At 51.0% G+C, this 13282-nt stretch overlaps 1 protein-coding gene and 1 long non-coding RNA gene across 4 annotated transcripts in view; one reads left to right on the plus strand and one right to left on the minus strand.

The window, feature by feature from the left end:
• The window catches only part of ADCK5 (aarF domain containing kinase 5), a 14864-nt gene extending 10010 nt beyond the window's left edge, over window positions 1-4854 (minus strand). For 2 of the 3 annotated variants that reach the window (XM_064476706.1, XM_064476705.1), the window contains exon 1: window positions 4757-4854. In XM_064476706.1, coding sequence (XP_064332776.1) covers window positions 4757-4768 — 12 coding nt within the window. In that variant the 5' untranslated portion in view covers window positions 4769-4854. The remainder of the gene's footprint in view (window positions 1-4756) is intronic. The other variant, XM_031439886.2, reaches the window with a different exon arrangement.
• A 135-nt stretch (window positions 4855-4989) lies between these two features.
• Window positions 4990-7395, plus strand: LOC116148997 (uncharacterized). Its single transcript, XR_004132644.2, has 2 exons — window positions 4990-5124; window positions 7168-7395. It is a non-coding gene; the product is annotated as an uncharacterized LOC116148997 (long non-coding RNA).
• The last annotated feature ends 5887 nt before the right edge of the window (window positions 7396-13282 follow it).

Raw genomic sequence — 13282 nt, forward strand, 5'->3', positions numbered from 1 at the left:
CCACCCCGTGCATCAGTTTCCCTGTCTATACAGTAGGGACCACTGTGCTGCTAGAGTTCGGGTAGAGCGAACTGACACCTGTAGATGCTAAGGTCACCCTGGGGTCAAGGAGCTGCCCGTCTCCCCCTGGCCCTCCTCACTGCGCCAAGCTGCCTGCTAGTCCCCAATGCCCTTACCCTCCTTCCAGCAACTCTGCCCCTCCCGACCTCTGCAGCCCACCCACCTTACACACAGAAGTACATAGCTGCTGGGTTGTATCCAAATATTAATGTTAAAAGATCGTCAGCTTCCCATTGCTTTTTCAGAAAGAAAAAAGTGTTTAGCCGGGAAGAAACTATAGATCTTTCTCGACTTATGATGGGGGATACCCACTGATAAACCCACTGAGAGCTGAAAATACCTCAAGTCAAAAGTGCATTTAAGATGCAGGACCTACAGAAATCACAGCTCAGCCTGGACATACTGAAACGTGCTCAGAACGCTCACGGCCTACAGCTGGGCAAGACCACCTAGTACAAAGTCTTGTTTTATGAAAAGTGTGGAGTATCTCATGTAACTGACTGAATATTGTACTGAAAGTGAAAAACAGAATGGCTGTCAGTGTACCGGCTGTTCACCCTTGTGATCGCGGGGCCCTTGGGGAGCGGGAGGGAGAATCGTATGTGTATCACTAGCCTGGGAAAAGGGCAAAATCCAAAATTCAAAGCATGCTTTCTACTGAATGTTATCATTTCTGCACCATCATAAAGTCAAAAAGTCGTAAGTCAAACTATTTTGAGTCAGGAGCCCACAGGTGACAAGCTTGGAGACGGGTTACATTCAGACAAAAAGAAATGGTCAGCTGGCTGAGTGGAGGGGCAGCAAGGCCTGTGCCACTGAGACAGAAGAAAAATGGCCAAAGCTGACGGGTAACAAGACTCTGAGACATTAACATTCACAAGGAAAGAGGAGTTGTTCCAGCCCAAGTGCCGGTGACCTGGAGCAGCAGAGCAAAAGGCCTCACGACTCAGAGGGTGCGGCGCCAACGCTGAAGTGAGGGCTGGCAGGGACTGTCCCAGGCACGGCCACTCCAGGACCAGGGCTGAACCCAGCATCACCCCACCTCCCCCAGATGCTCGCACGCCTGCTAGGGGCATGTCTGATTCAGAGGTGGCAGAAGACTGCAACCCTGGGAGAGCACTCGTCCTCCAAGTATTGCCACCTGGAGAAGGACCAGAGGCCAACAGGGAGAGTCAGAGGGGCACACTGCAAGGACAGCCCGAAAGGGAAGTGTTGTGCAGCCCAGCCAGGCAGCATCCAGTCAGCGGCCCTTAGGTTTTCTGGTGCCTCCCTGCGGAATGGCACAGAATGCACAGATGGTGCATTAACTCACAGCACCCTGAGCTGACGGGGTGCATGGAGTGGGGCAGGACCCACTGAGCCCACCCGCCTCGCTGACCCTCACCGCGTGCTGGGGGGACTTCCCCCTTCTGACACCTTCCATCTGTGAACAGGAGGTGACAGTGAACACCCTGCCGGGCTGGAAAGGTGAAAAACGGCAGACCTAAGCACCGCACTCAGGGCCTAGCAGATGCTCCAAAAAAGGGAGGCATCTCTGGCAGCAAGATATTCACATGATGCCTCACGTAAGCCACAGAAACTTCTGGTAGATCTGGGAGTGGAGCCCAAGTCAAACAGCTTCCCCGGTTGGCACCCTTCCTATCCCAAAATGGCCTACAGTGACAGCCCCTGTGCAGAGGGGTCCTGACAGCCACAGAGCGGGGCAACACAGTCCCCCAGTCATTAGTAGCAGGGGTTTGCTGAGAAAAAATTAAGTCATCTAAATGACAAATAACCTTAAACATCACTTTCACAGTAAAACATACAGTTCTTTTACAGAGGAGAATGCTAAATATAAATTATTTTACACTAAAGCCCAGGGCCCTGGCTATGCCCCAGCCTCTGAACGCACAGTCGATGCAGCACCAAGTGCTTCTGTGTACAAGGCTCAGTGGCAAGGCCAGAAAAGTAGCGGCCCCGACCATAGTGGGTGTTTTCCCCAGTGAGAGTTTCCTGTCGTTTTCTTAGGGACCACCACAAGCAGGAGCTCTGGCCGCATCTCATCATCCCAGCACCGACCCCTCACTCACCCTCCCGTGACAAACATCGCTCTGGCCGACCCTGGACAGCCATGCAGAGCCTGGCCCAGGCCCACCCTCCAGGCTGCTGTTCTGCCCAGGAGGCCCTTTCCCCAGCCCTGGTTCACCAGGGTCCCCGCCTGCACCCAGCCCGGCCTTGTATCCCCTCCCACGTGCTTACCACACAGGGGAGTGACAGTGAGTTTCGTCTTTCTCCGCACCAGACCAAGCAGGTCCCACCCCCAGTCACCTCTGCACCTCTGCTAGCACTGTGCTTTCCTAGATAAAGCAGAAACTGCACGAACGCTGGATAAATCGAGGTAAGTGGTGGCCCAAGCGAGGAAGCTGCTGAGCGGCGGCGGAAGGCCGGTCAGGCAGGAAACAGCAGCATCCCTGCGGCAGCCTGGCCCTGCACCAGACTCTAAGGAGAGGCCTCCTGCTGACAACACCTGAGCCCTCCGGGGGGCCAAAGGGCCAGACGAGAACCTGGTTCATTGTAGTACGGGATGCCCAGTGCTTCCCCAAATATCCCCATCACACAGGAGACGGCCACGAAGCTCAAAGACGTCATATGTCTGTAAGTGTGGGGCGGAGCCTGCTGCCGGACCCTCTAGGAACCAGTCCAGGGTCACTTCCACCACATCACATATAACCCAAACCACACTCGGATCCTGGGCACCAGAGCATGGCAGCAAACAGACACGGAGAGGGCTCTGGGCCTCCAGGACACCCTCCCACATACCAGTGCTTGCTCACCAGGTGGTCACACACACACGGCTTGCCGGGACAGTCCTGGCTTACATTTCATGTACCGACATCCTCTCACTTCCAAAGCCTCCTAGTTTGGACAAGATGAGATGCCTCCTCTACCCCGACCTCACACACTTTCTCCCAGCGTGTGCAGAGTCTGTCTGCAGAAACAGTGCTCCTCGGAACCCAACTCACAACCTACAAAGTAGCAAAAAGAGCTTGAGCGGTAACACACAAATAGATATTACAAAGCTCACAAACTCTGTGCATTTTAACACAGAACCATGACCCTGTGCACCCGTTTCAGGCACAAGCTGACTAGTCTGTTGTAGATTAGACACAGTAGATTAGAAGGAAGATGAAAGGTCACTGCAGATAAGCTGGTCCCCAGCAGTAAGAAGCAACTGCTGAGCCTCAAGACAAGGCCTGAAACGACAGGGAGGGCGACAAGAGCCTGGGCAGTTTGACGGCAGGTCAGTAGCCCCACGCGCCACAGCAGGAGAGGAAACAGACGTGTTCTCAGGGTTAGGGAAGTGAGAGACTGGGAACCCAGGCTCTGAAGATGTGGTGGGGGTGACCAGGAATGCCCTGTCCTTTGCCTTCCCAAGGGTCTGTGACCCACTCAGCACCAGTCAGGACCCACAAGCCTCCTGGGCCCCGCTCCACATACTGGTCAGGAGCATCTCCTAATTAGGGGCAAAGACATGCCTGCCCACTCCCTAGGGCTGTCATAGGACTAAGGGACCCAAATGCGTGAAGTAGCTTTAGAAGCTGTGAAAGACCAACCCCGTGTTTCTCTGCCTGACTCTCAGACTGGCAACACTGCATCATCTCAGCCCAAAAACGCCCCTGTGTAACGGAGCTGTTCACTGCAACCCACAAAAGTCAATGCAAGTTCATTTGTATTAACACCTGCACCTACAAGGGCAGGCTTAGAAAACAAGCTTGAGAGAAAGTTCCAAGTTGAGAATGCTGCTGAGCTCCCTCAGTGTCTTCAGCTCCAGAAGAACCCTGTGAGGAAAGGGCTAGGTCCTTGGGGAGGGAGTAGGTCAACGACCACGACCCCCGCTTTGAAAGGTGCCAATCTGAACTGCGGGGATGCGATAAAATGGGAGCCCGAGGAGGACAAAGAACGGGACAGTCAGCTGCCATTTTCAGGATCAAGAGAAGCCTGAGTTGGGAGGGCAGCCGGGGGCCAGGCAGGAGTCTGGAAGGCCCGAGAAAGGAGGGGCTTCCCGAGACCGGGCTGTAGGGCGTGGCTCCGAACCAGGCAGGTGTCGCCCACCAGAGACCGGCGCCCCCCAACAGCGCCCCACAGCTCTCTCCTGTCCTCAGGCGCGGGGGGGCAGGTGCCGGCTCAGGACGATCTGGGGTGGGGTGGGAGCCAAGAGAAGAGGGCTCTCGAGGGAGCAGGTAAGAGGAAAGGCGAGGAGGGATCCCAGCCTGGGGTTCCGGCAGAGCCCAAAGCCGTGAGGGTCTCAGGTAGACACGCGGGGCGGGAGACGGGGTAAGGGGGGGGGGGTCCATGAGTCCAGGAAGCCACTACACACGCGCGCAGCCGCCTTGGGAACGCGGGTCTCTCTGGGCAGGGGTGTCCACGAGGGGACAAGGCGGGGGCGTCTGAGAGGCAAGCTCCCCTTGCGGAGCCTGCCTCCGAGGAGAGGCGGGGCTCCGGGGCGTGTGCGCTCTAAGCGGTGCCTGCGTCTCGCCAGCAGGGTCTGGGCTTGAGAGCGAGTCTGAAGGGCGGGGTCCCCGGGGGATGCGGAGGCCTCTTTCTAGAGCCCCGAGGGTCCCTCCGGGCTCGGGACGGTCTCTGGGGGCTAGAGGGTCCCGGGCGGGGGGGCACGGGGCCGCGGGGCGGGGTGCCGCGCCAGGGTGGGGTGGCTCACAGGTCTCCACATCTTCGGGCCGCCGCGCCGCGCCGCTCCGCTCCGCTCCCCGCGCCGCTCCGCACGGCTCCCGCAGGATCGCGTCGCCCAGCAGGCCCCGCGGGAGGCAGGCAGTGCGCACGCGCGCTCCGCCCCGGCGGCGGGCGGGACTGCAGGCCACGCCCCGAGCGGCCCGGGTCCGCGGCGGAGCGGCGCCCCCTGGCGGTCCCCGGCGGCCTAGCTTTGGAGCTGGGATCCGGCCCTGCGCAGAGGCTGCGGACGCCGGTGCTGGAGCCGCTGCAAGACCCGGGTCAGGCACGCAGTGGGTCCCTGCAGTCACCGCTGCTGGGGTCTTTTCCCACCCCTGATGGAAGCTGAGGCTCTGGGAGGTCAGCTCACTTGTTCCCCAGTAGCTCAGCACACGGGCGGAAGCGGGGAGGGAGACGGGACCCCACCAGGAGGGCAGTGCAGAGGGAGCTGGAGTCCTGGACCCGGGGGGCGGGGAGGGGCGGCTCTTCGGCCCCACACTTCTGTGCTACGGATGAGGGTGAAATCTCTTAACTGCTCAGGCCTCGCTCTCCTCGCTGCAAAATGAGGTCATAACTACAAGCTAGTGTACGTAGCTCCTCGTTCCCTGCAAAGCCCGATGTTCACTTGGATCTAAGCCACTGATACTTATGAGCCCCTGCTGTGTTCCGGGCGGGCGGCCTGGGAGGTAGACACTCAGCACGACGCCACAGAGAAAGCCTCTGCCTCCCGCGCTGGCCTGGAGCCTGTCGCCCCTGAGCAGGGCAGGGCCCGCCGACCCCCCCCCCCTCAGAGGCCCCGCCAGCAACCGCCGAAGCGGCTCCTCCTTCCCCTTGCCTACTTCCCCCTCACGCCTGCCAGCGTCACACCCACTCGCTCAGTTCTCTCCTCTGGCATTCAAGAAACCCTCTCCGAGGCTCCACCTAGCCCCTGGTCCACTCAGCAGAACTTCTTCAAAGGCCGGTCCGCCAGCCACGTGCTAACCTCGGCGCGGCCCATGCCCCTCGGTGTCCGGGACAAGGGTCTGACCTGAGGCCTGGCCATTCTGCCCCCGGGTCTCGTGTCCCCTACTCCACACTTGAGAGGACCCCACCTTCACACTGACTGCTCCGCAAGGTTTCTCCTTGAAGATTGGTTCCCCCAGCTCCGTCTCCTCCCACAAGGCTCCCCGCAACCACACGACCCCTCGGCACACGTAGGCCCCTCCCTTCCACATGGCCCCGCCCCTCCCACGTGCCCCCCCCATGGCTCCTCCTCCCACACAGGTCAGCCCGGGGTACCTGCTCATTGGGGGTACCCCTGGGCCCAGGTGGCCCAGTGCCTCCTGCCAGCAAACCCCCCCCAGGCCTCTTCTGCTACAGCGTGTCTCAGCACCCAGAATCACCTTGTTCCCATATCCCCAGTGTAACAACTGCTGGGCTCCGTGGGTCCTGGCTGAACACAGATGGCTGTGCTCACTGACCTGTCTTGCCAGAAGGACAGGGATGTGGCCTCTCGTCCTCACTGCTGTGTCCCTGGCATCCAGGCCAGGGCCTGACAGAGGGGATCCGGAGCCCTTAAGTTGCACACAGCTGGCCTCCCCACCTAACCCCATAGTGTTTCATGAAACAGTTCCGGGAGACAGAGGTGCAGCTGACACGAATGCCTCCAGGGCATCTGAGGAGGGACAAAGAAAGGTGCAGGGTAGCGGCACGTGGCACCAGGTACAGACGCCACTGGAAGCCAGGCCAACTGCCCTGAGGCTAGAAATGCCCGTGGGAGGAGGGCTTCCCTGTCCACTCCGGGGAGACAAGGTATAGCTGTCTCCCAGCCTCTAAACGAACAAAGGAAGGAACTCTGGCCTATTTTCACATCAAAGGACCCCGGTACTGGCCTGGCTCCCATGAGCTGAAGGCTGAAGGGTCCCCTTCTGCGTGGCAGGGCACAGGCCTCCAGACTGAATGGGGGGTACCCCACCCCTGGTGGTGCTGTATGGAATCACTTCCCTCAGACGGGCCTGCTGGGCCCCAGGGGCACTGAGGAAACCCTCCAAGTGACCACCACTCCTGCTCCACTCACACCCCCGACACAGTCTCCTCCAGTCCTCCTCACCAGTCCCCCACCCCCAAGCACATCTCCCCAATCTTCCTGCACCTGGTGTGCCCAGACCCTTGAATCTTCAAATTGCTGTTAAAGAAAAAGAGTGCAGGTGTGGATTAGGGAGCATGACACACAGCCATGACATGAGCAATGCCCCCCCTCAAAGGTTGGTCCAAGTTCTAACCTCTGTAATCTGCCATGTGACTTTACTTGGAAATAGGGTTGTTACAGATGTCATTAAGTTAAGGCTTCCTAGATGAGATAGTACTGGATGAGGATGGGCCCTAAATCCAATGACTAAATGACTAATGTCCTTATATGAGAAGGGAGGAGATTTGAGACACTGAGAAAAAGTCCATGTGGAGACAGAGGCAGAGACTGGAGCGATGCAGCCACAAGCCAAGGGACCCTGAGGATGGCCGGCACCACCGGGAGCCAAGAGAGGCCTGGAGCAGATCCTCCCGACAGCCCTCAGAAGGCATCAACCTTGCCAGCATCTTGACTACAGACTCTGACTTCTGGCACTGTGACAGAATACATTTCTGTTGTTGTAAGACACCAAATGTGTGGCAATTTCTTCCAGGAGCCCTAGAAAACTAGTAGTGTGTCAAAGGTTTACTTAGCTCATTAACTAATGAGAGAGCCAGGAAGGGGGCTACAAATTCAAAAAAGAAGTTCAAAAACCACAAATTTATTTGGTGTAAAGGAACACTGATATGAATTAAAAAAATAGATGGAGATTGGCTTTTTTCATGGGAAAGAACAAGTAAACTTCTACTGAACCAAATTTATTTGCATGTTTATGAAAAAGAGATGCTTGCATTGCTGTTGCTCATCTGCAACTTAACTTGGGGGGGGGGGAATTAGGTTTATTTACTCATTTTAGTGGAGGTACTGGGGATTGAACAGATGACCTCATGCATGCTAAGCACTCACTTTACCACTGAGCTATGCTCTCCAGCCTGATCACTGGCATTTGCAGAGCAGTGATATAGCTCAAAGAGCATGAAAGGCAGGGACCTGATAAAACCAGAATCAGAGAACCCAGATGAGCATGCTCTAAACAATATGTGGTTTTCCAAGAGAAACACCAGCAATATACTTTGTTTATTCCAAACCTGAACTTTTTCATCACCGTCTCCCCCCCCCCCCGCCCCCATCTCAATCAGCCACAAGTGAGGCTGAGTGCAGCAGGTGTGGCCCAGTTACTCCCCTGGGCACAGCAAGGCTAATAACGTCACACAGGCAACTCTGGGTTTGCTTTGCTGGAAGTTTTCATAAGAAATCTCAGATTGGACTTTTTAAAAAGATTTTTTAAATTGAAGTATCGTTGGTTTACAATGTTGTGTTAGTTTCAGGTGTACAGCAAAGTGATTCATTTATATATGTGTGTGTTTATGTATATATATATATTTTCAGTTTCTTTTCCATTACAGGTTATTATAAGATACAGAATATAGTTCCCTGTGCTATACAGTAGGTCCTTGTTGTTTATCTATTTGATAGATACTAGTGTGTATATGTTAACCCCAAACTCCTCATTTATCCCTCCCTGCCTCAGACTGGACTTCCAAAAGCCTCTGTTACTTGTTATCCCGGGCGAGAAACACAGCACTTATAATTTGGTGAATTTCTATGTACCCCAGCCTGCCAGGAAGTGGCCTTTCTGATCGCATGAAAGGCCTGGGATCTGAAACCCTGGGAGGGCGTTGTAGGCACTGATTCCACAAAGTCAACTCAAGTTCTACAAAAGCAGCGACTCAGGCCTGATCAGTGAACCACCCTCTCAGCACGGCTGTCTGCAGAGCTGGGGTGCAGAACCAACTTTTTAATCCTGTCCTGCTAAAAAGGAGGAGAGACTCTTACTGACGTGCAAATATCTATGTTGCCATGAAGAGTAACCTCAGAACCTCAGTGTCGAAGTCGGGGTGCTGAACTGGTGAGAGTCAAATGTCATTTAAAAAGGCTACATTTCAGTTTACAGAAAGTGTCTCCTAAATTGCTTTAGGTTACAGACAGCTTGAGGGGAGAGAAAGGACTTCCCTACATACCAGTGTTAAAAAGACACAGCCCCGGAGAAAAGGGAACGCTCCTACACTGCTGATGGGAATGCAGCTTGGTGCAGCCACTGTGCAGAACAATATGGAGATTCCTCAAAAGACTAGGAATAGACTTACCATATGACCCAGGAATCCCACTCCTGGGCATATATCCAGAAGGAACCCTACTTCAGGATGACACCTGCACCCCAATGTTCACAGCAGCACTATTTACAATAGCCAAGACATGGAGACCGCCTAAATGTCCATCAACGGATGACTGGATAAAGAAGATATGGTATATTTATACAATGGAATACTACTCAGCCATAAAAACCGACAACATAACGCCATTTGCAGCAACATGGATGTCCCTGGAGAATGTCATTCTAAGTGAAGTAAGCCAGACAGAGAAAGAAAAATACCGTATGAGATTACTCATATGCGGAATCTAAAAAAAAGAAAATAAAATAAATACAAAACAGAAACAGACTCATAGACATAGAATACAAACGTGTGGTTGCCAGGGGGACAGGGGGTGGGAAGGGACAGACTGGGATTTCAAAATGAAGAATAGATAAACAAGATTGTACTGTGTAGCACAGGGAAACATATACAGGATCTTGTGGCTCACAGCGAAAGAGAATGTGACAATGACTGGATGTATGTTCATGTATAACTGAAAAATTGTGCTCTACACTGGAATTTGATACAACATTGTAAAACGACTATAACTCAATAAAAAAATTTGCCTAACCCTCAAAAAAAAAAAAAAAGTCAGTGGTTACCAGGGCTTAGCAGGAGGAAGGGAGGGATGAATAAATGGATCACAGGAGACTTTTAGGGCAGTACGATAAAGCAGCAGTGGATACATGACAGTATACACTTGTCAAAACTCAGAAAGTACAAACAAAGAATGAATCCTAATGCAAACTATGATTGTTAGCTAATAAAAAAAGTGTCAATATTGGCTCATCAGTTACAACAAATGCACCACACTAATTAATGGCAAGATGTTAATAATAGGGGGGAAAATTGTGGGGGTATCACTGGGTGTATGGGAACTCTGTACTTTCTGCTCACCTTTTCTGTAAACCTGAAATTTCTCTAAAAAGTAGAGATTCTATTAAAAATAAAAATTCTGTTGATTTAAAGGGAAAAAAAAAAGACACAGCCCCAAAAGGGAGTGACTTATGCTCAGCCAGGACACCAGACCAGGGCTCAGACCCAGCCTCACCTCCCCTCTGTCAGTCAGGAATGTCTGACCAGCTCCAGGGAGGTTCCCTGCCACAGAGGCCCTCTCCACCCCCAAAGGAGAGGAGGTCGTATTCCACACAGAACTTCGGGTCCCCAAAGGGAGGTTACCTAAGCCTGAAATCATTTTTTTGTTGTTTGTATATGAATTTTTTGTCTTGCCTTTAAAAACCTTTCCCTTCCCGGAGCCCTTCGGAGCTGCCCTCCACCGGCTGGATGGGATGCCACCCAAGTCACGAACTGAGCAATGATGCCAATTAGACCTTCAAAGTTTCCTCGGTTGAATGTGTGTTTTTCAATACCAGGAAACAGGACATTGAAACAACACCAACAGTATTCAGGCAACTGACCATGGTGGCCTTTCCATCACTGCTCACACTGTCCTGTTATAACTCCTAGTCTGCTGGGTTTGGGGTGAACAGCCCAAGGAACCAACTTCTACTCCACCAGAGGCCAGAAATGCGAACACCGACAAAGGAAGCCAAAGGTTGTCTGAGTGTCCATCCTCTGAAGGGTCAGTAGTTTGAAGGCCCTGGTCCCAAGCTTTTCTCGGGGACTCTGGGGCTGTCCTCATCCCCTGTCGAAGGCTGTCTCCCACCCGAGGCTGACAGTGAGCCTCAGGTGAAATAAAGGACTCCCTGTGGAGCTTGCGATTTCTAAAATGTTTATATTAACACCATTTTACCTGTGCAGACTTGACCTAGGGGAGCTGCTGACCAGACAACTCTTTATCATAAGGGCGCGTTCAGCAAACCTGATTCCTCCCACCACTGCCTTTTCCATAAGGTGAAGAAGGAACAAAGCTCCAAAAATCTCACAGACATAGTAAACAATCTTACTAGGGGCAAGTGGGTGGGAGGGAATAAATTTGGGAGTTTGAGATTTGCAAATGTTAACTACTGTATATAAATAGATAAAAGACAAATTTCTTCTGCAGAGCACAGGGAAGTATATTCAGTATCTTGTAATGACCTTTAATAAAAAGGAATATGAAAATGAATATATGTATGTATATGCATGCCTGGGACAGTGTGCTGCACACCAGAAATCGACACATTGTAACCGACTGTACTTCAATAAAAAAAAGAAAAAAGATATCCTGTGAGAAATTGGATCCCTTGTTTGTGGATGACAGGACTGTGAAATGATACAACCACTTTGGAAAATGGTCTGGCAGTTCCTAAAAATGTCAAATATAGAGTTACCGATGATGGAGCAGTTCCATGGCTGGGTGAAATGGAACTGTGCCCCGAGGACCCTGGATGTGCACACGCCTGGCAGTCCAGCAACAGAAACATCCCCAGTGCCCACCAGTCAGTAAACGGATCAATAAACACGGTCCATCCACACAATCAAATACGATTCAGCAACAAAAAGGAACAACGTACTCACACAGGCCACAATGGGCAGGGACCTTCAACATTTGGCGAAGTGAAAGAAACTAGTCACCAAAGGCCACGTAGTGATTCCATTTCTCCAGAACGTTCAGAAGAGGCAAACCCAGAGACAGCAAGCAGACTCGTGGCTGCCAGGGGCTGGGCAGGGACACTGCGGATGGGGCTCCAGGACTGCGACAGCTAAAGGCAGCAGGGTTCCTCCGGGGGCGATGAGTTCTAAGGTTAGCCAACCGCGATGGCTGCACAGCTCTGCTAGGGTGCTAAAAGCCAGGGAGCTGCACCTAGGAGCGGCACTGCTGAGTCACATGGAATCCCTATGTTAGACATTTTGAGGAACCGCCAAATGATTTTCCAACTAGTGATGCTGAGCATCGTTTTTTGTGCTTGTTCACCATTTGTGTACCTTCTTAGGAGAAATGTCTTTGCAATATTTTGCTCACTTTTAGTTGGGTGATTTGCCTGTCTATTGTGAAGCTGTGAGAGCGCTTCATATATTCTGCATACAAGCCCCTGATCAGATGGGTGATTTGCAAACTTTTCTCTCACTCCGTGGATTTTCCTTCCACTTTCCCGATAACGTCCTTTGAAGCACGAAAGACTTTAACTTTGACGAAGTCCAGTTTATCTAATTTTCTTTTTGTTGCTTATGCTCTTAGATTAAGATTTAATCCTATGTTTTCTTCAAAGAATTTCATAGTTTTAACTCTTAAATTTAGTCTATGATCTACTTTGAGTTAATTTTTGCATATGGTGTGATGTTGGGGTCCAACTTCAGTCTTTCGAGTTGTGGGCGTCCAGTTGTATAAAAGATTGTTCTTTCATATTGAGCTGTCTTCGCACTTTGTCAAAGATCAGTTAACAACAAATGCAAGAGTTTCACTCTGAACTCTCAAATCTGTTCTATGGATCTATGTGTCCATACCAGTACCACCTAGGCTGACTTAGTGTGGCTTTGTCCTAAGGTTTGCATTTGGGAAGTATGAGTGATTCCTCTAAGTTTATTGTTTTTTTCCTTTTTTCTATGTTTTTAATGTTATTGCATCTATATATATTACATGAAATATATGACTACATATATTTTATGTTATTATACACGTATATACATATAAATGCTTTTGAAAGAAAATGCTTTTCTTTTTTCTTCCAGTTTTACTGAGATATAATTGATGTGCACATTATAAAAGTTTAAGGTGTGCAGCATAATGATTTGATTTACATACCTCATGGAATTAGTATCCCAGTAAGTTTAACAAACATCCATCATCTCATATAGATACAAGACAAAAGGAAAAGATAAAACCTTTTCCTTGTGTTGAGAACTCTTAGGACTCACTTTCTTAACAACTGTCATCTATAACACACAACAGTGTTAATTATATCCATCATCCTGTGCATTACATCCCTCCTGCTTTATCTTGTAACTGGAGGTTTGTACCTTTTGACTGTCTTCATCCAATTCCCCCACCCCTCACCTCTGGCAACCACAAATCTGATCTCTCCTGCTATGAGTTTGTTTGTTAACTTTTGCAAAAAAAAGTCAGCTAGAATTTCGATAGAGATTCCTTGAGTCTGTAGATCCATTTGCAGAGTATTGCTGTATTCACAATATTAAGTCTTCTGGTTCATGAATATTCATTTCCATATTTAATTTTTTTAACAATGCTTTGTAGTTTTCAGCGTATAAGTCTTGAATTTCTTTTTTTAGATTCATTTCTAAGTATTTTATTCTTTTGATGCTTTTATAAATGAAA

The sequence above is a fragment of the Camelus dromedarius genome, chromosome 20 (assembly GCF_036321535.1).
Source record: "Camelus dromedarius isolate mCamDro1 chromosome 20, mCamDro1.pat, whole genome shotgun sequence".
Taxonomy (NCBI): Eukaryota; Metazoa; Chordata; class Mammalia; order Artiodactyla; family Camelidae; genus Camelus; species Camelus dromedarius.